This window comes from Corvus hawaiiensis, chromosome 4 (assembly GCF_020740725.1).
Source record: "Corvus hawaiiensis isolate bCorHaw1 chromosome 4, bCorHaw1.pri.cur, whole genome shotgun sequence".
NCBI lineage: Eukaryota > Metazoa > Chordata > Aves > Passeriformes > Corvidae > Corvus > Corvus hawaiiensis.
Genome location: NC_063216.1, coordinates 31,740,350 through 31,765,679, shown reverse-complemented (window position 1 = coordinate 31,765,679; position 25,330 = coordinate 31,740,350). Strand labels below are relative to the sequence as shown.

General features: G+C 46.6%; 7 protein-coding genes across 7 annotated transcripts; 3 read left to right on the top strand and 4 right to left on the bottom strand.

Moving 5' to 3' along the window:
* Window positions 1–5,232: 5,232 nt before the first annotated feature.
* LOC125324932 (histone H4) lies at window positions 5,233–5,643 on the top strand. The gene has a single exon (XM_048301466.1). The coding sequence runs from the start codon at window positions 5,271–5,273 to the stop codon at window positions 5,580–5,582; it is 312 nt and encodes a 103-aa protein (XP_048157423.1). The 5' UTR covers window positions 5,233–5,270; the 3' UTR covers window positions 5,583–5,643.
* Window positions 5,644–5,691: 48 nt separating this feature from the next.
* On the bottom strand, window positions 5,692–7,228 carry LOC125324907 (histone H3-like). Its single transcript, XM_048301439.1, has one exon. The coding sequence runs from the start codon at window positions 7,179–7,181 to the stop codon at window positions 6,588–6,590; it is 594 nt and encodes a 197-aa protein (XP_048157396.1). The 5' UTR covers window positions 7,182–7,228; the 3' UTR covers window positions 5,692–6,587.
* Window positions 7,229–7,889: 661 nt separating this feature from the next.
* On the top strand, window positions 7,890–9,010 carry LOC125324912 (histone H3). Its single transcript, XM_048301444.1, has one exon. The coding sequence runs from the start codon at window positions 7,912–7,914 to the stop codon at window positions 8,320–8,322; it is 411 nt and encodes a 136-aa protein (XP_048157401.1). The 5' UTR covers window positions 7,890–7,911; the 3' UTR covers window positions 8,323–9,010.
* A 227-nt stretch (window positions 9,011–9,237) lies between these two features.
* On the bottom strand, window positions 9,238–9,674 carry LOC125324930 (histone H4). The gene has a single exon (XM_048301464.1). The coding sequence runs from the start codon at window positions 9,637–9,639 to the stop codon at window positions 9,328–9,330; it is 312 nt and encodes a 103-aa protein (XP_048157421.1). The 5' UTR covers window positions 9,640–9,674; the 3' UTR covers window positions 9,238–9,327.
* A 4,260-nt stretch (window positions 9,675–13,934) lies between these two features.
* Window positions 13,935–15,738, bottom strand: LOC125324918 (histone H2A.J). Its single transcript, XM_048301451.1, has one exon. The coding sequence runs from the start codon at window positions 15,671–15,673 to the stop codon at window positions 15,284–15,286; it is 390 nt and encodes a 129-aa protein (XP_048157408.1). The 5' UTR covers window positions 15,674–15,738; the 3' UTR covers window positions 13,935–15,283.
* Window positions 15,739–15,960: 222 nt separating this feature from the next.
* On the top strand, window positions 15,961–16,431 carry LOC125324925 (histone H2B 1/2/3/4/6). Its single transcript, XM_048301457.1, has one exon. The coding sequence runs from the start codon at window positions 16,000–16,002 to the stop codon at window positions 16,378–16,380; it is 381 nt and encodes a 126-aa protein (XP_048157414.1). The 5' UTR covers window positions 15,961–15,999; the 3' UTR covers window positions 16,381–16,431.
* Window positions 16,432–17,621: 1,190 nt separating this feature from the next.
* Window positions 17,622–18,556, bottom strand: LOC125324902 (histone H1.10). Its single transcript, XM_048301435.1, has one exon. It carries the CDS (start codon window positions 18,519–18,521, stop codon window positions 17,853–17,855), a length of 669 nt encoding a protein of 222 aa, XP_048157392.1. The 5' UTR covers window positions 18,522–18,556; the 3' UTR covers window positions 17,622–17,852.
* Window positions 18,557–25,330: the final 6,774 nt, after the last annotated feature.

Below are 25,330 nucleotides of genomic sequence, written 5' to 3'. Positions count from 1 at the left end.
GTGTATAGACTGCTAATTGCTGAAGGACCTTGTAGCCACAAGAATTTCACACAGACTAGAAGCAGCAGGGGATAGTGTTAATAAGATCAATATTTAATTGCTATACTTACATAGAAAAATGAAAAAGAGTGAAAAAAAGTTATTACCTTGTAAATGACTCAGTAATTTTCTTTGTGTGGTGCTGTTTTGGTTTTTTTGTTTGTTTATTTTCAGCCTAAGTTACCCCTTGTCTGTCTCTGTGAATTTGGGGATAACCAGCAAGAGCTACTGAGAGTTTCTGTGTAAACACATCAATGCATAAAAAGGGAACATTTTTAAGCATCAGTAGGTAAAAAGTACATGTATGATTTTAATGTGATTTTTAATACTCTGTCAGAGATGGGCTCCACTGTGACTGGATAGGAGCTACCATGATCTGTGCTGATTTCCAGCTTCCACCTAGAGGACTGCAGCTCTGAGTGTATCGGCTCTGGCCTTGAGCACACAGTTACAGGTACAGCCTGGGGGCAGATGCACAGCCAAGAAGAAATCCTGCTGTGCCCTGGGCCAGACAGACCCTGACCTGGGTTCATCAGATTAGTCCAGGTGAATGACAATGAAAACTAAGACTGAGCTGACCAAGCTTCAGAGAGTCTGGCAGTAATTTAGGGGCATATTGAGGGGTGAAATATGTGATTCTCCTTTATTATGTGGGGATAACCAGTGGCCATGCTGACAGGCCTGTCTTCAGTATCCTGGAGTGTGGGCTGTGCAGAGATTGACAGCGTGGACTATCTGTGTCAGTAGGGTGCACAAAGCTTTAATTTTGCTTGTTCTTCAACTTTCAAAAATAGTTTCTTTTCCCCTCCATGGAATTAGACAACTTCTGTAATATTTAGTCATGTTGATCATCATGCTAGGCAGAAATCCATCTCTATTTTTAGCTGGGCTTGTACATTTCATGTGATAATGCCCTGGGGTGCTCATCTCCCTAGGAAGATGATGCAAAAAGAGATTATTCCTTTCCCTCACAAATGTCTCATCTAAAGAAAATAGCACTATCGTAAGCTTTTGCTTTAGGAGATAAACCAAATCTGTATCTCCAATTTTCAGTATTTCCATCAGGGTACTTTTAGCTGATTCAAAAAATATACCACAGAGACTTTGTAAGCTGATATTCGTTCTCCTAAGGATGTGAAACTACATGTGCTGGCAGATTCACTGAGAAATCAGTAACTCCTTCAGCTCAGCTAACAGCTGAACAGATTTCCTGAAAAGAAATGCAGATCATTAAAGAGAAAACAAATTTGAAAATCACAGTATTTCAACAGCCTCCTCAAGGGGGTGGTTGTCTTTTGGAAGGGATAGGAATATTAGGAAGAATGTCAGGATGAGAGATTGAGAGCAGATGCAGAGGGCAAGAGAAGTGCTAAAATCTGCTGACACTCCTAGAGTGGGCAAAGAAGTGTAGTCATTCTCTCACTCATTCCTGCCGTCACCCAACCTGTGCTGGTTGGAGTGATCCTTCACTCCAGTGTGCCCTGACATCCTTCCTACTTCATGGGAGAAAGTTCAGGGCTCTTCCAACTAACGCTACCTGACCAGGAAAAGTTTTTGCCCTTGCCCTTCTCATATTGTCTTGATTAGCAGGAAAAGATAAGACAGACAGATAGATAAAAATTTGTAGTCCATATACTCACTTACTGGTTCTGAGTAAAAAAATAATCCATGTAGGTGAACCACCAGGAGTGAAGGATGAACACTGGCCATAAAACATGAGACTGGCCATAAAATAAAAGATGTCATACAGGAAATGAAGTGTTATTCCAGAAATCAGTGAGTTCAGATTGCTTAGAACTCCTTTTTTCTTTTCCATAGTATTGAAAGGTTTGAGTTCCTGTAAACAGATTGTTTGCTCCTCCTTTTGGTTTAATTTTGTCTATCTTCAGAAGTGTCCTAACACTTCAATAATATCCACACTGTTACTTTATACCTACAGATGCTGGTGAGAACTTTAGAACAGTAACACACAAATAAAGTATGCTAAAATGAAAACAAGAAAATTAAGCTACCTGGTGTGGAAAAAATAAATTTGGTAAGAATTACTTGGACAATCATGAAATACAGAGTATTTCCTCAAATAACCCAAGCACAGTGTAATACATGAATCTATTCCATGTACTTGTATATTGCTGTCATATCTACAAAGATTCTGTGTAATATTGGCCGTAATAAAAATTCATTCTGAATAATCTCTGGGGTTTATTCCTTTGGAGCTAAAGTACTGCTTAGGAACAAATTACACTGATACCTGTTGTAGTTCTTCATACAAGTTGTCTTAAGAATATGTAAGAAGTAATGGACCCTGGATACTGATAAAAACTTGATTATTTAAAGAGGTCTAATACAGAGAGGACCAAGAAAATATGACTTAAAAGTAAGCAAGGGTTAAATTTCATGGAAAAAACATTATTTGCACAATAAGCACCACACAAAGAGATCTAGTGAACTAAAAAACATCAAGAAATAGACAGTAAAAGAGATTGCAACTTTTTGACAAAATGCCAATTAGCACTGGGCAAGGGAGGCTAACAGAGCAGTTTGCAAGGCAGAATAACTATTCTCATTAAACCACATAAATAAAATCAAATTATTTAATTAGATAATCTACAAGAATATTAGCACCTATGCATTTTAAGTAATTGGTGAAATGAAAGCAAAGCTATAGAGAAGATGTACCAAAAATACCCTGATTAAAACCAAATGTGCCACATGAAAAGGGAAAAATAATTCTTACAGCAGTCCTGAAGAGACCCAAATAGGTCATCTGAATGTAGATAAATAGAGGGAAAGCCACACTCACTTCTGCCAAGGAAAAGTTATGTGATATCAAATGCTGAGAGCAGTATAGGCAAGGAAGAATATGTTTCATAGTTATGCAGAAGTTTTGCTGAGTTCTCTATTGTTTTCTATCTATGCTGCAACCCATAAATGCAGTGATGTTGGGGTGGCAGCAGGGGAGAGACAGCATATAAACCTTTGGGGTTTTTCCCCCAAGTAAGTGCAATGATAAATACTGTGCAAAGACAGGGATTCTAAGTGTGCTCGTTTTGGTTGGGTCGGAGTTAATTTTCTTCACAGTGGTTTGTGTGGGGATATATTTAGAATTTATGCTGAACACAGGGTTGATAACACAGTGATGTTTTTGTTACTGCTGAGCAGCTCACGCAGTGCCAAGGCCTTTTCTGCTTTTCATGCTGCCACGCTGGTGAGGAAGTTGGGGGTACCTGGGAGGTTGTGAGAACACACAGCCAGGACAGGTGTCCCCAAATGATTAAAGGAATGTTTCATACGTTATCATTTAATGCTCAGTATATAAAGTAGCAGAAAGAAGAAGAAAGGGAGGGGACATTTAAAGTGATGGCATTTGTCTTCCTGAGTAACGTTACAGTGCTTGGGCCTTGGTCTCCCAGGGATGGCTGAACACCTGCCTGCCCATGGGAAGTGGTGAATTGATTCTTTGTTTTGGTTCTCTTGTGTGTGAATGCAGCTTTTGCTTTCTTTATTAAACTGTCTTCATCTCAACCCACGAGTTTTCTTGCTTTTACCCTTCTGATTCTCTCCCCAGTCCCACTGGTGGGGGAATGAGCAAGTGTCTGCATGGTTCTTGGTTGCTGGCTGGGGTTAGACCACAACAACCGGGAGAGTTTCATCTGTCCTACAAGCATCGTTAATGTTGATATGCAAAGATAAATATGTCTTTCCTATAGCTATAGAACAGAGAATTTGATATTAATAGGTATAAACTGATATAAACACTGGCTGGATATCTACACATGAAAATACTTATCACTATGGTGGCCAAGCATAACCTGAATTAAATAACATACATAGAAGTTTACAAAGAGACAAAAATAAATCTCATAGTCTCCATCATCATCTCCCCTGAGATAGAGAACTTTTGAGAATAGGTGGTGAAAAAGGAACAAACAAAAACAACAACAAAACAGCAATGGCTCAAATGCAAAAGTGTGTGAAATCAGCAAGCAAAACATTTTCACATTCAAGAAGCATTATATAGTAACGAGCATCCATTGGAAATAGGGAAAAGGTGGGAAGGATTAAACAATATGAGAAATACCTGACCAGCAAAAAACCCAAACCTGTGCACTGCACAGGTATAATTAACCAGGGGAAAACTCGTGCCAAGAAAGAGATAGTATATAGCAACTGTATGGAATACCATTTATTTTATGATCCTTCCAGAACAAAGTAAAAACATCTCAAGTATATATTCATGATAAATTTAAATAGTAAGAAAAAGTAATAGTAGGTGTGCACATGAAAAACTTGAAGGCTTTCAGGAGTCACTGTAGCAGAATGGACTGATGGAGCCAAGAGGCACCCTAGCACAAAATAACATCTCCAGGCCACTTTTTGTGCTCACAAAGTAATATAATGTGAAGAAAGAAAGGGCAAAAGCAATGCTTTATTATGGTTCAATAAAGAATATGACCATGAAAATGGTCAAGCTTGCCACATATTTAAAACCACATGACATAATGCAGATTTTTTCATGGGTACATCAGCAAGAGAAACAAATCACTTCCTTCATTAGCACGTCAGTCCCATAAACACAACAAAGCCACGTGATTATTAATTCAGAGATGTGGGACAAGCAAGGCTGCCCCTCATTGGAAAAAAAAAAAACCAACCTAAAGTGTCGTACTCACAGAAAACAAACAAACAAACCGCAGCACATTACTCCCGTTTCTCAGCCTTGGGTAGAAAAGGGTGCATTTACTGTAGTAGCGGGACCACGGCGCCCACTCTCCCCTGCCCGCCCGGGCCCTTTGTTGGCGCGCAGCGCGATGGCGGCGGCGCGGCGCGGGCGGGACGCGGCTCTCCCCACCCCGCCGCCGCCATTGGCCGCGTTTTGCTGCAGCCCCGCGGCCGGCGGGGCCCCGCTCCCCATCGGCACCGAGAGCCGGCCGGCGGGGCCGGGCAGCCGGGCCGAGCGCGGCGGGCAGGGGGCGACCCGGGCCGGGATCCGCTCCCGCGGCCCGAGCCGGGTTTGGCCTCCCGGGCGCGGGGCCGGGCCCGAGCCGGCAGCGCGCGGCCCCTGTGGGAGCGACGGCGCGAACGCCCCGGCCCGCGGGGGGAAGGGCGCGCGGAAGAGCCCGCCCCGGCCCGGCCCCGGCGCAGTCCTCAACCAGGTCGGACCGCCGGCAATATACAGAGGCGCGGGGCTGCTGTTGGTGCACTGAGTGCGGCGGTGTGCTGGGGCGAGCATGTCTGGTCGGGGTAAGGGCGGCAAGGGGCTCGGCAAGGGCGGCGCCAAGCGCCACCGCAAGGTGCTGCGCGACAACATCCAGGGCATCACCAAGCCGGCCATCCGCCGCCTAGCTCGGCGCGGCGGCGTCAAGCGCATCTCGGGGCTCATCTACGAGGAGACGCGCGGCGTGCTCAAGGTGTTCCTGGAGAACGTGATCCGCGACGCCGTCACCTACACGGAGCACGCCAAGAGGAAGACGGTCACGGCCATGGATGTAGTCTACGCCCTCAAGCGCCAGGGTCGCACCCTCTACGGCTTTGGCGGCTAAACTCAATTCTTGGAACAGCTTAGCGCTTTTAGAACACAAAGGCTCTTTTCAGAGCCACCCACAAGTTTCAGAAAAAGAGCCTTAAATCGCTTTTTGTACAGTGGTCTCGTTTTGGGGATTAAGTCTGGGGGAGGGGAAAAGGGGGAAGGGGTTTTGTTTTCTGTAGCTTCTGAAGCGCACAGCTGCCTCCCCCAGCCGCCTCCCCACGCTAAACGAGGGGAATTCTCGCGCTCGGGAGCGGGAAATGCCCTGATCTTACTGCGGGAACTCTTACGAGGGCAACGGCTGTAGCGCTTTGCTGGAGGGAGGCATCTGGTGTTAGAGGGAAACGTGTTCGGAAAGTCACGTCCTTTATTCCCCCATTCTCCTCCACACGGAGCCCCACCCGCTCAACCCCCAGACCCTCTTTCGAAAGGGCGCTGGAAGGGACAGACAGACAGGGGAGAGAAAAAGAAAGGGTTTGGAGGTCCGGGGCAACCGCGATTGCCGCAGCCGCTCTCGCGGCACCAATTTCACCGCCACAGCCTGGAAGGGGAAGGAAGCTCCTGAAATGGCGGCGGCTCTCCCCTCTCCTTTCGGTGGGCGGGACAGAGCGGGAAGAAGAAACAGCGGAAAGCACCCGTTAGCGCCCTAGGCACTGCACGGCAAAGGGGCTGCGAGCCCTGTGCCCAAAGCCTTCCCCTCCTCCCCCGTCCTGCTTGTGAGGCTGCCTGTTCTCTAAGCACCGCTCTCGCCTCACCACAGCCCCTGACACCCTCCCAGCGCCGGCGGCTCTGTACAGCGAGCCTTCGAAGCACCAACGCATACGGAGCGCAAGGGGCTGGACACTACGGAAGGCCTGCAATCCCCCCTGCTACCCCAGAACTAGTACTGCTTTAAGCACGGACAAGTGCTTGGTGCGGACTGCCTGTGCCTGCTCCGTAACAAGAGACAACAGCTCTCTCCGGTGGCCTTGTAGTGGCTCTTAAAAGAGCCTTTCGGTTTTGAAGCTGAAAGCTGGAAGACTTAAGCGCGCTCGCCGCGGATGCGGCGGGCCAGCTGGATGTCCTTGGGCATGATGGTGACGCGCTTGGCGTGGATGGCGCACAGGTTGGTGTCCTCGAAGAGCCCCACCAGGTAGGCCTCGCTGGCCTCCTGCAGCGCCATCACGGCCGAGCTCTGGAAGCGCAGGTCGGTCTTGAAGTCCTGCGCGATCTCGCGCACCAGGCGCTGGAAGGGCAGCTTGCGGATCAGCAGCTCCGTGGACTTCTGGTAGCGCCGGATCTCGCGCAGCGCCACCGTGCCGGGCCGGTAGCGGTGCGGCTTCTTGACGCCGCCCGTGGCCGGCGCGCTCTTGCGGGCCGCCTTGGTGGCCAGCTGCTTGCGGGGCGCCTTGCCGCCCGTCGACTTACGCGCCGTCTGCTTCGTACGCGCCATAGCAGCTCCCTGCCGCAAACAGCCCAAAACAGCAACACTGCTCGCCCGCGAGCCCCTTTTATCCTGCCCGGCGGCCCCGCCTCCTCGCCGCTGATTGGTCAAAAGAGCGGAGAATTTCATTGGGTAACAGCTGAAGGCGCTCCGAACCTCCGGCTTCCCAAACGGACACGGCCGTTGTTTCATTTCAATTAGGAAAATGTCAGTATCTGTCAATGTCCTTTTTTATCGTGTTTGTATCTAATATTTCTTTTTTCCCGAAGTTGTTTCGGAATCCGAATCGTATTTGCGGTTCTGTGTCTCAAACAATGCAATTACCTATATTACCTTAACTAAAAAGAACCACAACCCCCCCAACCCCCACACTAAACAAAACAAAAAAATCACAATCAAACAAACAAAGATACGAAAAACCCAAGCTAAAAACAAACAAACAAACAAACCCACCACGTGAGTTTTGGTTTCAGATTGCATATAAAGCACCCGATTCCTCGATAAGTAGGTCCATAAAAATATGGGATTACAAAATAAAAGCGACCACTTATATAGACAATAAGATCTCAGTAAGCGAATCTGTTTAAAAACATGCTATCGAATCCCTAATTCCAGGAAAATAATGTTCTATTTTACCCCACCCGAAGTAGCAAAGTCATTTACTTATTTAAGGCAAGTGGTTAAAAAGCAGAAATGCCGGCTCGGAAGGAAGGGAAAGCCAAGAGAAAAGGCAGTCGTGGGTTAGCAAAATAGGAGCAGGGCTCAGCATAGAGGGGGTTAACGCGGATTTTCAAACCATCCCTCTGAGCTCGGCCGATTCCATCAGCCAATCAACGGGCAGCGCTCGGATATAAAAACGAGGTGGGCGCGCTCTCCTAAGATAGCGTAAGGTTCGTTACTGCAGGGTGCGGAGGGCATTGAGATGGCGCGTACGAAGCAGACGGCGCGTAAGTCGACGGGCGGCAAGGCGCCCCGCAAGCAGCTGGCCACCAAGGCGGCCCGCAAGAGCGCGCCGGCCACGGGCGGCGTCAAGAAGCCGCACCGCTACCGGCCCGGCACGGTGGCGCTGCGCGAGATCCGGCGCTACCAGAAGTCCACGGAGCTGCTGATCCGCAAGCTGCCCTTCCAGCGCCTGGTGCGCGAGATCGCGCAGGACTTCAAGACCGACCTGCGCTTCCAGAGCTCGGCCGTGATGGCGCTGCAGGAGGCCAGCGAGGCCTACCTGGTGGGGCTCTTCGAGGACACCAACCTGTGCGCCATCCACGCCAAGCGCGTCACCATCATGCCCAAGGACATCCAGCTGGCCCGCCGCATCCGCGGCGAGCGCGCTTAAGTCTTCCAGCTTTCAGCTTCAAAACCGAAAGGCTCTTTTAAGAGCCACTACAAGGCCACCGGAGAGAGCTGTTGTCTCTTGTTACGGAGCAGGCACAGGCAGTCCGCACCAAGCACTTGTCCGTGCTTAAAGCAGTACTAGTTCTGGGGTAGCAGGGGGGATTGCAGGCCTTCCGTAGTGTCCAGCCCCTTGCGCTCCGTATGCGTTGGTGCTTCGAAGGCTCGCTGTACAGAGCCGCCGGCGCTGGGAGGGTGTCAGGGGCTGTGGTGAGGCGAGAGCGGTGCTTAGAGAACAGGCAGCCTCACAAGCAGGACGGGGGAGGAGGGGAAGGCTTTGGGCACAGGGCTCGCAGCCCCTTTGCCGTGCAGTGCCTAGGGCGCTAACGGGTGCTTTCCGCTGTTTCTTCTTCCCGCTCTGTCCCGCCCACCGAAAGGAGAGGGGAGAGCCGCCGCCATTTCAGGAGCTTCCTTCCCCTTCCAGGCTGTGGCGGTGAAATTGGTGCCGCGAGAGCGGCTGCGGCAATCGCGGTTGCCCCGGACCTCCAAACCCTTTCTTTTTCTCTCCCCTGTCTGTCTGTCCCTTCCAGCGCCCTTTCGAAAGAGGGTCTGGGGGTTGAGCGGGTGGGGCTCCGTGTGGAGGAGAATGGGGGAATAAAGGACGTGACTTTCCGAACACGTTTCCCTCTAACACCAGATGCCTCCCTCCAGCAAAGCGCTACAGCCGGTGCCCTCGTAAGAGTTCCCGCAGTAAGATCAGGGCATTTCCCACTCCCGAGCGCGAGAATTCCCCTCGTTTAGCGTGGGGAGGCGGCTGGGGGAGGCAGCTGTGCGCTTCAGAAGCTACAGAAAACAAATCCCCTTCCTCCTTTTCCCCTCCCCCAGACTTAATCCCCAAAACGAGACCACTGTACAAAAAGCGATTTAAGGCTCTTTTTCTGAAACTTGTGGGTGGCTCTGAAAAGAGCCTTTGTGTTCTAAAAGCGCTAAGCTGTTCCAAGAATTGAGTTTAGCCGCCAAAGCCGTAGAGGGTGCGACCCTGGCGCTTGAGGGCGTAGACTACATCCATGGCCGTGACCGTCTTCCTCTTGGCGTGCTCCGTGTAGGTGACGGCGTCGCGGATCACGTTCTCCAGGAACACCTTGAGCACGCCGCGCGTCTCCTCGTAGATGAGCCCCGAGATGCGCTTGACGCCGCCGCGCCGAGCCAGGCGGCGGATGGCCGGCTTGGTGATGCCCTGGATGTTGTCGCGCAGCACCTTGCGGTGGCGCTTAGCGCCGCCCTTGCCGAGCCCTTTGCCGCCCTTACCCCGACCAGACATGGTCTTTCTCTGGCAGTACTAAACTCAACGCACTAGACACCGTTCCGCGCCTCTGTATATTGCCGGCGGTCCGACCTGGTTGAGGACTGCGGCGGGAGGCGTGGTCTCGGCCCCAGTCCCCGCCCACCGCGCTCTGTTCCCCCCCCGCGCGGCTCCGCGCGCTCTTCCCGCGAGACGCGGCCGCGGAGCTTTCCCGGCTCTGCCCCCCGGACGCGCGCGGCGGCTCCGCCTCTCCCGAGCCGGGTCTGGCCTCGTCCCGCGCTTCTCGCAGTCATGGAATCCTAGAATATTGTGAGAGAAGGGAAGGGACCCACAAGGATCATTAAGCCTTACTCTTGAGTGGTTGGCTCATACAGGGATTGAACGTACAATCTTGGCCTTTTTAGCCCCGGGTTCTAACCAACTGAGTTAATGTCGGGTCTCACTACGCTGTCCCTGCCCGCTGTCAGCCCACGCGTCGCTTTCCTGCTTTCCTGTCCCGTCCCGTTGCCCTCTGCACTGGTGACAGTTCCACGGCGGCTCTGGGTCTCCGGCGGTAGCAAGAGCGGGACCAGCGGGACCTGCGACCCCCGGCCCGCGTTTCGGGCTGCGCTGCCCCTTCCTCGTCCCTCCCCGCGGGTCTGCGGCAAAATCCGACCAATGCTGGGCCTCGCTCGGCGCTCCCGCCCCTCCCCGCCGCTGTTCCACCTCCCGCTCGCGGGGAGCGTGATGGAGGATGTTTTCCCGGGCAGCGCTGTCTTTGTTTGCTTCGGCCATTCACGTTTTCTTTGTCTACCCGGCCACTCGCACGGCTGTCCCCTCCTCCGCGCGGTACCGAGCGTTCTGCGCTTTCATGTTCGCACGGAGCGACTGCAGGTCGGTGCGAGGGGAAGCAGAGAGCAAGGCCCTGAGCGGCAGGGGAAATAACCAGTGAGGGGCTCCAGTGGGAAACGGTTAGACCAGAGACTCCTTGAAGGCATTTCAGAGGGTCTTTTTGAGACCGCGAAAGGGACCATCTTTTCAGCCAGGCCCAACCCCGCAGAGCGGTCTCAGCTGCAGCGCTGGCCGCAGGGCTCCGGGCTCGCTCCTGGCAGCTGCCGGCCTCTGAAAGACGTGTCCGCTGACGTACACTGAGATCCAACAAGCGAAAGAAAACATTACGGATATCACAAACAACTGTCTGGGTGACATCTGAAACACTAACGAAACAATTTTTGTTCCAATGAGGAATCCAGAAATTTTGCTGCATGTTTCACACTTTTTCAAAAAACATATCAAACATGCTGCTTACAGCATGTTGGACTGTATTTGTGAAGTGAATGAATAATTACTGAGAGAGTTATGAGACTGTATTTTTAAATATTACACAGAATAGAACTGAATTGGCTAAGGTGCTTGCCAATTCTTATCAGTATTTTATGCCCTTTAAACATGTCTACTACTTCAAAATTTTTCATATCCCTTACAATTTTTGAAGTTTTTTATTTAAATTTATTCCTTAATGTGATTTAGAGAACCTTGACGTTAACTCCAGAATATTTCTTAGAAAAAAATATTCCCTAAATTCAAGGGGAAATGCAATTGAGATACTCATGCATTCAGTTACAGCTGTCAAAAAAGTACAGATCTTGTTATAAGTATCACTGTGGATTCCTTTTTCTTTCAAATTTTAAGAATTGCTACTCATATATACAATATAAGGTGGCAAATGTATCTTTAATTTAGACCAGGTTTGCTTTTTTGACTGAACAGAATGAACTAAGACTGTTTATAGACTAACTGGAAGATTTGTCACTAGTGGACCTGCCAGGCTGGTGCTTAACTGATGTTTGGCTCCACAAAGTCTGCTTTCTTCTTTATATCTGAAAATCTGTGTCTAGCTATGTTTCCTGAGGCAGTTATAAACAACATTCTGTTTACTTAAGAAAGCCGAGAGGAATTACACAAAATCTTTTGGTATGTCAAAATAATCGTTTATTCATAAGGCTTCCTAAACGCAGAGCAAGGGTCCTAGTAAAACTTTTCCTTCCAGCAGTATAACCACTGCAAGACTTGGAAAATCTCCTTCCATTTCTGCCAGAGGTGGGTGGTACAGAGTCTGAGACCAGTAGCTTAAAGTAAGTAAAACAACTGCACACCCCTTTCCTCAATAAGTGTGGTACATTAGATATAATTTAACATCGTGCCTTCTAGAAGGCTGCCTTGCCTATAGGGTGCTACAAGTGTGCACAGACACGTTTCATGGGTGTGTCCATTAGGGACATATTCAGTTCTCACATGAATGAGAGCATGTGAGAGCATTTTCTTCGGCAAAAACAATTAAATTGGAAAGAAAATTTTGCCTCTGAATATAATCCCTAATGAAGTTGTTTCCACTGTTGATTGGAGATAATTTTTTTTTTTGATCAAAGTTTTGTATCCAGTCCTCATGTTATAGATATTACATTTTCCTCACGAATTTGGGCACACAGCACTAGGGGTTAAATGAGAAAGGAAATCTTTGAAAAACTCAGCTCCGTTAAATTAATTACAATAAAAATCTGTAGCTTTTCAACTGTGCATTAATTAGGACAGTTGCCCTAGTTCCTCATTAAAATATAACAAGGAAATTGCATTTGTTTATTACAACAAGGCAACATCTCACCATGACTGCACAACAGGGTACATAATTAGTAAAAAAAAAATCATTGCATCACTGTATTATAACCATATTCAAGGCTGCTAATAATTTTCTTGAGAGCTTAAGTGGAAATTTAAATTCCTATCTGTATCTGCTACAACTGTCATAATAAGTATAATAATATGCAAACTAAAGTAATGTAAGAGCTGCTTAATAGGTACATTTTTTCCTAGCATTGCAAGCAATATAGATGAAAAGGGGTAGAAAAGCTCTTTGAATTTTTAGCTACACAGTTTTAAGTCTTCTGATATATGGACTGTCATTACTGAGTTATCCCCAAGCATAACTGTCTGTGATTTATAACATTTGAGGGACCTTGGTTGGAGGGGTTTTTTTCATCTCAAATTCTTTAGAATGTGAAGGTGCATTGGAACCCAATGACACAGTTGGGCACCATGTCATATGGATTTCCTCTTCCTACTGCTTGTATATGCAAATGAGATAAATTCATTTTTTTAAACTTGCTTTGCTGCATTCCTTCATCCACTGGAATTTGCTTGAAAGCTGTCTTTAATACCAGGAGAGTTTCCAGCACTCCTACCATATTATCCACATCACTTACAGGACTTCTACATTTGAGACCTCATCAATGCTGATGGCAACACAGGGTTAGCAACTGGTGAAACCACCACTGGCTAAGAACAAATCTAGGGAGGGTTAAAGGGTGGATCTGAGTATCCCAGAGGATGAAACTCTGGTTGCTGAGGTGAGAAGACTAATGAGTGTAGTAAGAGGTATTTGGTATGAAATTCTGAAGCAAATAATGAATTCCTGGTCAGATGACATGAAGAATTTGGAGGGATATACTGGACTTAGCTCCACACTCAGAAGATGGGGCCTTCTCTTGTGATGCCAACTCTGACCTCCACATACAGGAGTTTGTCCACAGAGAAAGCCAACTCCTGTTTAAGATACCTCTACCCCATGGCCTTTCTCTGGAATTCCAGTGCTCTGATCTAGAGATGCACACTTGTGGCCCAGAAAGCCCATCGTAACCTGGGCTGCACCAAAAGCAGCCTGAAGAGCAGGTTGAGGGAGGTGACTCCTCCTGTTCTGCTCAGCTCTCCTGGTCCTGAGACCCCACCTGGAGAGCTACATCCAGCTCTGTGATCTTCTGACAGAAGAAAGACAAGAATCTGTCAGAGCAGGTCCAGAGAAGGGCCACAAAAATGGTCAGAGGGCTGGATCACCTCTCCCATGAAGAAAGGCTGAGAGAGTTGTGGTTATTTGGCCGGGGGAAAAGCAGGTTCTGGGGAAACCCTATAGCAGACATTCAATACAGAAAAACTTCTTTTCAGGCCTGTAGGGACAGGAGGAAGGACAATGATTTTAAACTGAAAGAGGCTACATTTAGATTGGACATAAGTAAGACGTTTTTTGCAGTGAGGCTTGTGTGACACTGGACAAGGCTGTCCAGAGAAAATGTGGGTGCCTTATCCCTAGAAGATGTTCAAAGTCAGGTGGGATGGGGCTTTGAGCAACCTGAGCTAGTGGAAGGTGTCCCTGCCCACCGCAGGTGCTTTGGATGAGATAATCTTTAATGGTCCCTTCCAACCTAAATCATTCTGAGACTGAAATTTTCTGACAAACATATATGTAGAAATGTCTTCTAGAAACTAAGTATAGAAGGCTCATACCCGCTAAAATAAAAATTTAATTACTATTGCAGTTTTTAAGGAAGAGAAATACAGGGGCCAGGAGGTATTTAGCTGTAGCAAATGACGATCAGTAAAACAGCATAAGAAAACCACTACAACCCTAAACGCGCCCACAAACAAAAAGTTACATTGTAACAATGTTAAATGTGTTGCAAACAAAACCTTTAGACACAGATACCATCACTATAAAAGATCAGTCTGGTGCTCCAGCAGCGCTCTTCTTTATGTTTCTCTCCACAAATGATCCCTGATGTCCCACTGTGGCCATGGCACGATGCTGCCTAAGAAGCCTCTCAGCTACAGCTTGGGGGTAGCAAGGAGAGGCAGGGTGGGAGTATTGCCTTCCCCCCCAAGCCCAGAGCACTCCTTCTCTCCAGAGGATGGAGAGAGTAGAGGTGCAGCAGAGATGAGACCAATCATCTCAATGCAGTGTGCTACAAACCATCAGGTGAAGCTTCTGGGAATATCCTAGCAAGAGGAATCAGCTAGCACTTCTCATAATTTATAATAATAAATATAGAGATTTAAGGTTGTGCTCTTGGGTGGCATTTATGTCAACAATATAAAGAACTCAGTAATATTGCCCACTGTTAATTGATGTAAGAAGAGGAGTAGCAACGAACAGCAAGAGAATTTAAGGGTAGGATATTTGAAAATGCCACTTAAAATGGCAATAAAGTAGCACTAAAAGGTGGTCCTGAACGAAACAGTGCTACACTGTTCTTTTACAGTGCAGGTCTAAGGATCTAAATCAAAAAGCCACTTTTCCTAAGGCATTCCTCATTTTATTTCTACATAAATTCAATTCATAGGGAACTTTTACATCTTTTCAAGGATGGAGGCCTTCAAAGGGGATTAAGAAATCGTTTCTTCATTTTTAGATGTAATTACACGTGGGATTTGGGATGGTCTATCTCCATGCCGCATAGCTTTTGCCACTCCCACCCGTGCTTTAGCCACCCTCCCATATTTTATACCCTAAGTAACCTATGGAACCCATGAAAGGTGTACAGAATCCATAAGAGCAAGTTTTTTACCAGAAGTTGAAATGAAAAGAAACAAACAATAAATCACTACAGAAATATTAACATTAATTTAAAAATACGAGCTAGAAAGCAAATGTATCACCGTCTTCAGTAGAAACCAAGTTTTAAAACACTAACAAAAGTTAGATTCAGTTAATACAAGAATCAGAGGCCTCAGCACCACAGCCCCAGCGTAAACAAAGCAACACAACTCTTTTTTTGACTGTGTGGGTGGCTCTGAAAAGAGCCTTTGGTTTAAAATGTTACGTCGTGCAAAGTCTGAGTGGCTTTGCTCGCCGAATTTATTTGCTTTTTGCCTTGTGGCTCTCAGTCTTCTTGGGCAGCAGCACGGCCTGGATGTTGGGCAGCACGCCGCCCTGCGCGATCGTCACCTTGCCCAGCAGCTTGTTGAGCTCCTCGTCGTTGCGGATGGCGAGCTGCAGGTGGCGGGGGATGATGCGCGTCTTCTTGTTGTCGCGGGCCGCGTTGCCCGCCAGCTCCAGGATCTCGGCCGTCAGGTACTCCAGCACGGCCGCCATGTAGACAGGAGCTCCGGCACCCACCCGCTCCGCGTAATTACCTTTCCGGAGGAGCCGATGCACGCGACCGACGGGGAACTGCAGCCCGGCCCGCGACGAGCGCGACTTGGCCTTAGCTCGGACCTTGCCTCCCTGTTTCCCGCGGCCGGACATGTTGGAAGCACCGGATAAAGCACAGCCGCACCGCACAGTGCACGAGGGACACAATCACGCTGACGCAACCGCTCCGCCCCTTTTATCCCTTCCCTGGGCGGGATGAGCCCTCGGCGATTGGCTGGAACCCGTTGCTGCTGAGAGAGCCAATGAGCAGGCGGATCGTATTCTGACCAATCGGCGGCAAGGACACGCCCGGCGCAGGAAGGGCCAATCGCATCGCACGGCGCTGAGGCCTGGAATTTGCATACGGCGTCTCTATAAATAGCGGGCGCCGCGGCCATTTTATGTGCTGAGCTTTCTCCGGGAGGAAAAGCGCTGCTAAAATGCCCGAGCCGGCTAAGTCCGCCCCCGCGCCCAAGAAGGGCTCCAAGAAGGCGGTCACCAAGACCCAAAAGAAAGGGGACAAGAAGCGCAAGAAGAGCCGCAAGGAGAGCTACTCGATCTACGTGTACAAGGTGCTGAAGCAGGTGCACCCCGACACGGGCATCTCGTCCAAGGCCATGGGCATCATGAACTCCTTCGTCAACGACATCTTCGAGCGCATCGCCGGCGAGGCGTCGCGCCTGGCGCACTACAACAAGCGCTCCACCATCACGTCGCGGGAGATCCAGACGGCCGTGCGGCTGCTGCTGCCCGGCGAGCTGGCCAAGCACGCCGTGTCCGAGGGCACCAAGGCTGTCACCAAGTACACCAGCTCCAAGTAGGGCGTCTCGGACCGTCACTTGCAACCCAAAGGCTCTTTTAAGAGCCACCCACATCTTCTATAAAAGAGCTTTTACACACTGCCTCGGTCTTCTTGGGTATGGAGATTTAATAAGGAAACCTTAGATAAAATTTTTACCAAGCGTTTATTCAGTTGCTTAATCTTATAATAGTGATTATGAAATCCTTGAGTATTTTGCAAGCTAATTTAAATGTATTTACTATTCTGAAATATGTTTAAATAGTTTTTCAATAAATGGAAACAGTATTATAGTCTTTTACAGTAAAGGTGAGAGGCAATACTTTATAATTTATTCCGTCTAAATTAGGAGTTTCACAGTTAAATTGGCAAACATGCTTCAAGAAAATGAAAACAAAATGAAGTAAGTTTTTAATAATCGCCCCTCATCACTTTTCGTGTAGTTATTTCGGAACAGTCTTAAGCTGAAACATTTTGCCTTGCGTATAAGATGGGCGAAATGACTGGAGGAAGTGAGAACATCTGAGATGGGGTAGGCGCTTCAGGGGGATGAGATATCACGGAATGCGGGAACCCGGGAGCACGGGTAGGCTCGGAGCCAGGCTCGCAGCGCTCCGTGCCCCCTTCGTTCTCCCTTTTTCCACCCCCTCCACTCCCCACTTTCTCCCCCCCCCTTTCCCCCTTCGCCTGCAGCGCGGGCTTTTCCGAATTTCCCAACGGCCCAATGAGCGACTGCGGCTTCTCCCACCGGCCAATCACAAGCGGCGCCGGGCCGCCCCCGCTGCCGCGCGGAGCTCTGCGCCGCTCTCCCTCGGCGCTCCCGCCCGCGGGGTTCGGGACGGCTGCCCGGCGGAGCTCCTGCCGCGCCGCCAGCACCGCCGCCAGCCCGGCAGGGAGCGGAAGAGGAACGCCGGTGACTTCTACCCGCCTCCCGCCCCGGCAATCGCCTCCTCGAAAAAGTAGGTCGGTCAAATCACGCAGAAATGAAGACCTGCCCCGCGACAGCGCTGGCAAGCGGAAAGGTCATTGCCAAGGAAGCGGAGGAGCCGTGCTGACAGTTCCCTGCGACGGTCACGGAGAGGTGTGGCAGTCGCATCCGTGCTGTTAGGAATCGCGCTGATTTTAGAGCAACGAAAGAAACCTCCACGCCCCAAAAAGGTACCCGCCCTTAAGCAGTCCCTTTAACATATACACTCACTTGCGGTGCTCAAAACAAAACAAAAAAAAAGAAAAAGAAAAAAAAAAAGCAGCCTTTAGAAAGCGTTTTCGCAGAGAACGTAAACTTTTATTTTTCCAAGTCTTAGTGTAAAACCACGGCCTGAAGTTTAGCGTCCCATCCACTCCACAGACGAACGTCCCACACGGATAGTGGCGAATAGTTAGCTCTGCTGCAGGCAGGGAGCTCAGTTACGGAGTGTATCAGCCCTTTTGGGGACAATAGTGGGTGGCTCTTAAAAGAGCCGTTGGGTTTAAAAGTATTTCCACTTCAACACCTCATTTCTTGGGCGCTGCCTTCTTCGCCTTCGCTGCTTTCGGCTTGGCCGCCTTGGGCTTGGCTGCTTTGGGCTTCACCGCTTTGGCCTTAGCCGGGCTCTTCGCTGCTGCCGCCGCTTTTTTGGGCTTGGCAGCCTTTGTCGCCTTCTTGGGGCTCTTGGCTGCTTTCTTGGCTGCGGCGGCCGCCGGCTTCTTGGCTTTTTTAGGGCTCTTCTTCACCACCGCCGCCGCCTTCTTGGGCTTCTTGGCGGCGCTGGCGGGCTTCTTAGCCGCCGGCTTCTTGGGCTTGGCTGCAGCTGTTCTCTTCTTGGGAGCTTTTTCCTTCACTTCTCCGGGTTTCTTGCTGAGGCGGAAGGAGCCGGAGGCGCCGGTGCCCTTGGTCTGCACCAGGGTGCCCTTGCTGACGAGGCTCTTGAGCCCCAGCTTGATGCGGCTGTTGTTCTTCTCCACATCGTAGCCGCCGGCGGCCAGCGCCTTCTTGAGCGCGGCGAGAGAGAGCCCCTTGCGCTCCTGGGAGGCGGACACGGCCTTGGTGATCAGCTCGGTGACGCTGGGCCCCGCGGGCTTGCGGGCTTTGGAGCCGCTCGCCGCCTTCTTCGGCTTCTTGGCGGCGGCCTTGGCGGCGGGGGCCGCGACAGCGGGAGCGGCGGCGGGAGCGGTCTCCGACATCGCTGCAGAGACTTCTTCCTAATCAAAAGAAAGTAATTGGGCTACAGTAACCCCGATGCCTGAATTTATAGCGAAGCGGTGATCTGTGATTGGTGCTTTGCAGAGCCCGCCTAACTGTTAGCCAGGAAGAGCTTTTCCTCCTCCGAGTCTGTGTTTCTTCGGAGTTATAAATTCATATTTTTCGTAAAACTAGTGACGCAAAATCACCCCAGTTTCTTGGGAGAGTGAAGAGAAGACGGTGGACTTTCATTCGGGCAAGTTTCTTGCTGTTTGGACCAAAGATGGGAGAGAAAAGCTGTTTTTAACCCCGCGTTGTGAAGCCAGAGAGACCCCGGGAACGGCAAACTTTTGTTTTTCCTTCTAAATTAAAATAAAACACGTAGATAAAAAGTCTTCCCCGTAATGCAGGCTTACTCTTTGGGGGGTTTTCTCCAGATTAGGACAGAAACCGAGTGGGCAACTTGAGTATTTTTGTCGTAAATTGATTTCAAAGACAAGGAAGTAACACAATTTCATGGCTGAGCTTTGAATATGGATAAAGATTCGGCTCTCTTAACCATATCTTTAACTATTAAGGATACAGTATTTCAACAGATTTTCTTGTTTTGGGAAAGAAAGAGACCTTCAGAGGAATATATATACTGTTGAAAAGTGTTCGGAACTTGCCAGGGCTCTGCTTTTTTTGTTGGTTTTTTTTGTTTTGTTTTGTTTTGTTTTTTGTGTGGTGTTCTCTAAGTGGATAGAAAGATTTTGATATTTTTACAAATAGTCTGTTTGTAAAATGAAGCTGTTAATGCCTAGTTAATGCCCAGAAATCCCAGATAAACTGCTAGTGTAACACTTTCTTGTTTACAATAGTGGATGCTATTATTTATGATTTACAAACATCAGAAGCAGACATGGAGAGGAAAAATTTCTATCAGGTATAGATACACTAATATGTATTATATGCTACTTAAACAATTATGCAGCCAGCTGAAGCATCAGTTATCACCCAATAAATTAAATACTGTGGAAATCTGGCCTTCACGAATAGAATGCTGCAGTTTCAATATTACTTATAAATATTTGGACACTGACTGTTGTGTTTTGGTTGTTTGTTTGATTTTTGTGGGTTTTTTAAAAATAGGTTTCATATTCCTTCAATTCTTTTCTTGAAAGGAAAAGGAAAAAGCTCGCTATTGAGGTTTCCATTGCAAGCCTAAAAATATTGAAATAATTTTCAGAGAATCCTCATAAACCAGAATCACTTTTAATTATCATAATCCAACTTAATTATTGAGTCTTATAAAGTGACAATAGGAATTAATTAAAATTTTTAAGGACTGCAATGAATAGTTTGGGCTAATTTTTTATTAAGTCAGAAGACAAAAGCCTCAATTGGTTTCTAATTAAAAAGCAGCCAGATTTTTCCCCCTTGGTTTGAAAGAACAAGTTAAGCTCAAACTTAATATTTTACTTCGCTGTACTTTGTGAAAATTTGTCACACAAAACGTCAGTGGGCTGTTTCAACAAAGGAACATCTTTTCTAGCATGGATAAACTTGAGATTCAAGACGACATGACGTATGCTACAAAGGGCCCTGAAACGTATTTTGATGCACTGAATGTTGAAGACACGATAAAGTCATACTTGATAGCAAGCAGTTTTAATTGAAACGAGATAGATTAAGGTGGCAATGATACATTAGATGCATTAGAATTACAAATTAAAACAGTGAACTGTGACTCTTCCATGTTCTCTTTTATTTTTATTTTTATTTTGTTGTGCTTGCATGCAGGTGAGCTAATAAATTCTTTGAAGGAGAGGAACAGAAAGTGGAGATTGGGAAAAATTGGGCTTGTCAGTACTCCACAGTAAAAAACAGACTGAAAGGCGTATTGAAGCGGGCTGTGAAATCTGCCATGCTTCTTGTGAACAGGACGTTGTTCACAAAAACAACTAGACCAAGTCCACAGTAGCCATAAATTTTGAAAGTTCAGCGTGGCAAGTCGTATGAACAGTATGAATATGTTTGAGAGGTAAAACAGTGGTTGGTTGTGGTAGGATGAAAGCATTATGCATATTTTCCCGTTTAGATAAACAACGATATAGCAGAATCTGACTGTAAGTGGTACAAAAGACAGAGCCGGGAAATGTCGTCGTCTATCCGGGCCTGTTTATTGTGATGTACATTCTTCAGAGAACAAAGAATGTACGTCGGTTAATGTGCTTTAATCCCTGCAGCTTTGACAGTTTAGTGTTAGAGCTCTGTGACTGGTTTATTACACTTGAAAGTGGTCAAGAAGCTGGGAGCAACTGGGAGCGGACAGTACCGCTCCTACAACAATGCAGCTGTAGCCCCAGGGGTGCGTCCTTTCCGCACCTCCCTCACATTCACACATTTGGGCAAGTTTCCCCTCAAGCTTGCTTTTAGCAAACCTATTCTCGGCCCATCAGGAGAGGAGAGGTTTCCTTCCCTTCCCCCATTAACAGGCCGCGGGTTAGAGAAAAGGACACAAGGTAGAAAGTGATGGGAGATCTTAGATCTTGCTCCCTAAGCAGCGCAGTCACTGGAACTCCACCTGCAGCACTTAAGGATTGCTGTCCCCACTCTGTGATAAGTTTTAAAGGCACAGGAACGTTTCCGGGTGTTTTTGGGGTTGGCTTGTTTGTTTGCTTTTGTTTTGTTTTTGTAGGGAAAGCATATGAAGAAGATTGTGAAGGTCGTTATTTAAGGATATCAAGGGTAGAATTTAGGACTTCTCTCACTTTTCGTTCTGGGTGCATCCCTGTAAATCTTCGTGCTCCCTGCTCCCTATTTTGAGTTGCACTTCTGAAGTCCTTTGCTTTTTCCTGGTAGCCTGAGACATTGGAAGTCTTGGCAGCTGGCCTCCGGCATTGTGTGTCAGCATCCTTTATTGTATCTTTTCCTTAACCATCACAGTGGCTCTTATCTGTACAGAGAATTATTCCTGGCCTACTTCTGAGAAGACAAAATGTTCCTGGTCTCACTACCCATTTCTGGAAAAGGAGAACTTTTTTTTTTTTTTTTTTTTTTTTTTTGGCGTTATTAAAGAGAGGGGATTTAGAAATATGAGGTGGTGTGAAAAGGGGAGGCTTTTTTAGGGTTATTCCCGAACTCCGGGCCAAACAATGACGTTTTCTACTTAATTGGGTAAAACAAACTTGTCAGGAGTTTTGAGCAATTTTCAGGTTTGCACTGCTGGAAATAGCTGTTAAATGCAACACTGAACCACAATAAAAATTATCCTGTTTTAGAGACTGATCATTACAAATAGCGTTGACATTGCCATGGGTGTTTTACTGATAAGAGAAAAAGACAAAGCAAAGCAAACATCTGAGCACATGATTTATCAAATCAGTGGTAGATCATGGAACAGCTTTTCAACGACAGAGAAATTTTCTTCCTGTCCTTCCAAAATTACTTGAAAATAAAAAAGTTTCGAGAGTGAGCTGGTAATAAAAATTGCTTGCAGTTTCCACATGAAGAAATGATATTTAAATGTGACTCATTTAATACTTAATTAAACAGCAAACATTTTCCAGTATTCTCCCTGATTTCCTTTCCAAGCACCCTGTACAATTGTAGTCTCTGTTTATTTCTTACTGAGGAGCTCAGTTTGTTATGCCCACTTTAAATGTGCACCCAAAACATGTCCTCATTCCCAGGCACCATCACACACATGCCTTGCCTTCCTTGCTCAGCTGTGTAGGTGCCAGTGCAGATTACAGAGGAACCTACAAAATGACAGAGTATTTTCTAATGTGAGGATCTTCAAAACAAAAATAGTTTACATAGAATGTAAGAATTCCTGAAACTGTATAGTAGAGAAAATACTTAACTTTTTTCTCTTGTCAAGAGAGAAGCTTCCCAAGGAGGAGAAACAGATAAGATAAGACATTAGAGAAATAAAGGCAAATAAGACATTCAGACTGCGGGAGGAGAGCAATCCAGATAAGCTGATTAGACAAATTTAGCTGAAAGCCTACACCCAGTTAAATACAATTACTATAGTTAGGACCGTGAAGATACAGAGAAACTGACAACTTTTAACTGAAGCATGCTGTCTTCTTCATAAATAATAATTTTGCAGACATTCAAGTAATCACTCTCAATGTTAATAACAAAAACACCATAATAAGATATTAGTCAGGTCTCTGTCGTGCTGAAACTGTATTGATGATACTGATTCAGCAACTGCAAGGTTTACACGTAGAGAAGATTCAAGGTGTCAAAGAGTAGTAAAGAAAACTATATCTTTTAGTTGTGCTTCAACTATGCTAGCAAAAATACATCGACAGTTATTTCAGCATTAGGGCAATCACATCTCCTAAAAAAGTACCTCATCCTTTAGTCTAACACCTAATGCAGTAGGTCCTGGCTGTGCTCAAAGAAGGGTCAGCTGGAGCTGGGGAACACTAAAACCTCTCTCGGGAGCATGTTCCAAAATTTTTTTTCTTACGTTTAAGTAGAATTTCCTGTGTTCCAGTTTGTGCCCATTGCCTCTTTTCCTGGGCAGTACTAAGAAGACTGGGTCTGTGTCTTCTATTCCCCCTGTAGGATATCTGGACACATTAGTGAGACACTCCTCATGTGAGAGATGCTCCAGTCCCTTCACCATCTTTGTGGCACTTCACTGGTCCCACTCCAGCTATGTTCATGTTTCTGTTGCACTGGGAAGGCCAGAACTGGACATAGAACTCCAGTTTCTCTCACTAGTGCCGAGTGGAGGGAAACAATTGTTTCCTTTGGTACCATTTGGCATATAGTCCTCTGGGTTAGTTTGTGACGCTTGTATCTAGATTAACCCTGAATGACACTCCCACGACTTTTTAAATTTTGGTAGTTCAATAGAGACAACTTCAAAAACCACTGTAACCTCTCACACACTCCATAGTTTCAAGGCTTGTCAAGATGAGTGTGAACAACCCTGATTTGACTTGGTGCTCAGGCTGTGCATCAATGAAGGATATGTTCAGGCTAGTTAGAGTCTCAGCAAAACTTAAATTCCTACAGTCTGGAGTGATCGAAAGGTGACTGATCAAAGAGGTAACTCCTCTGCCATAACTGCTAAATGTTTGCCAACCAGCAAAAAAGGGCTGTGCATTGTAATGAATGACCCCACAAATCTCATTTTTTCCCCATATAATGACAGCCTCAAAATAAAACATCAAAATATTACTCCCAGCTTCTGAAAGCCTTTGGATCAGAGATCTTCTTATAACCAAATTTTACTTCTCTCCGTCCATCCATCCATGGGACTGAGAATTACTATTTTTATTAGTAGGGTTACTATACTTAGGAATCTCAGTTATGAGCAGGATTCTGTGTTACTTTGTTCTGCAGACCAACTAACTTTGCACTGATTTCAGTTGAAGAAAAAGGGGAAGAAGGTAAGTGTCGAAAGATGAAGAAATACAGGGATCTACATGCAAAAATATGGAAATGTAGCCCTACCTGTAACTTTTACAGAGTGCCTGAAAAGAACTGGAATGTGGTATTTGAAACTATGTGACGTGCTGTCTATCCTCCCAGGAGCACAGCACAGTCAAATTTTTTTTTTTTTTTTTTTGTGATGGAGGTTGTAAATTCTGACTCAGTCAGAAATGCAAATTTAAACGATGTCATCAATACAGAAAATCTCTGTCCTATCCCTCCAGTGAGACCCAGATGTACAAGTTATTAGATGCCATTTCCTAAGCTGTCAAAGGTAATTCCAGCCCTTCATGCTGAGCAGAGGGAAACAGGATTTTGAAAGTTTTCCTGGGGCAATATGCTGCAGACCCAGCTATGCACCCAACCTACGCAGCCTCTCTTACTCTTGAGGTATCTGAAGAATATGGCCGAGACCTAAGTACAAAATCAGGCATTTTGGGTTACAGATTAATGCATTTCTCAGGTTTACAGACTCAGCCCACACTGGGGAAGGGATAACTAATTGATGCTGAGATGTACTAGTTACAAGGTCAAACAAATTCAAGGAAGATATGAATAAAAAATTAGAATTTACAGTACTCAAAACAGATATAAGGGAAGAAATGAAAACCATGTTTAATAGGCTTTTTCCAAAATTGACTTTAGGAAGAGTTTCAGTACTGGATGCAATGTTTCTCTAGAACTTGCTGATATACTACAGATTTTCTCTCAGTTTCATTTTGGTTCATTTCAGAAAAGTATTAGAAATGAAAGTAATAATCAGGAAAATTTGGTCTAGCAGAAACATCAACCCTTGCAGGGTAGAAATTTATATTTAGATATTTATCAACTATGAAATTAAACTGCAGTCTCAAACAGCCTAGGACTGCAGGGTTCAATCCTAGGCCTGGTAAAATTTTATTTATGCTCTGGGTTAAAGTCTACAGAGCTTGTATATAAATACTGTGAGTACCAAATAGGAAAAATAATTACAATGGTGGAGTACATTTTATGTAGTGAAAAATGCTGGATAAGAGGCTCTGTCTTCAGAAATCTGTCAGATTCTTCATCTGGCGTAAATGATATCAGTTTTACAAATACTAAGAAATATCACAAAACTGCTACTGTCAGCAAGAGCTGACAAGCACCTGAGTAGACCTGGATCTTCAGATTATAGTTCTATGTTGATAATGAACCAAAACCAGTATGTTAGTAGAAAAGGGACACTGTGACTCCTTCTATAAGACAGGTGAAGATGATCTTCCTCTGTAGTCAGGAAAGGTACATGCCTATTTGGAGTTTTTAGGCCTAGTTTTTAGTTCCAGATTTCAGGTAATGAGAAAGGAACAGTAAGTCAATACACAGAAGAGAGAAGCAGTGATTGTCAGAG

Bases quoted from the DNA above. Each gene is read 5' to 3' on its own strand.
- LOC125324932 (XM_048301466.1), top strand. From the start codon at position 5,271: ATGTCTGGTCGGGGTAAGGGCGGCAAGGGGCTCGGCAAGGGCGGCGCC.
- LOC125324907 (XM_048301439.1), bottom strand. From the start codon at position 7,181: ATGAAACAACGGCCGTGTCCGTTTGGGAAGCCGGAGGTTCGGAGCGCC.
- LOC125324912 (XM_048301444.1), top strand. From the start codon at position 7,912: ATGGCGCGTACGAAGCAGACGGCGCGTAAGTCGACGGGCGGCAAGGCG.
- LOC125324930 (XM_048301464.1), bottom strand. From the start codon at position 9,639: ATGTCTGGTCGGGGTAAGGGCGGCAAAGGGCTCGGCAAGGGCGGCGCT.
- LOC125324918 (XM_048301451.1), bottom strand. From the start codon at position 15,673: ATGTCCGGCCGCGGGAAACAGGGAGGCAAGGTCCGAGCTAAGGCCAAG.
- LOC125324925 (XM_048301457.1), top strand. From the start codon at position 16,000: ATGCCCGAGCCGGCTAAGTCCGCCCCCGCGCCCAAGAAGGGCTCCAAG.
- LOC125324902 (XM_048301435.1), bottom strand. From the start codon at position 18,521: ATGTCGGAGACCGCTCCCGCCGCCGCTCCCGCTGTCGCGGCCCCCGCC.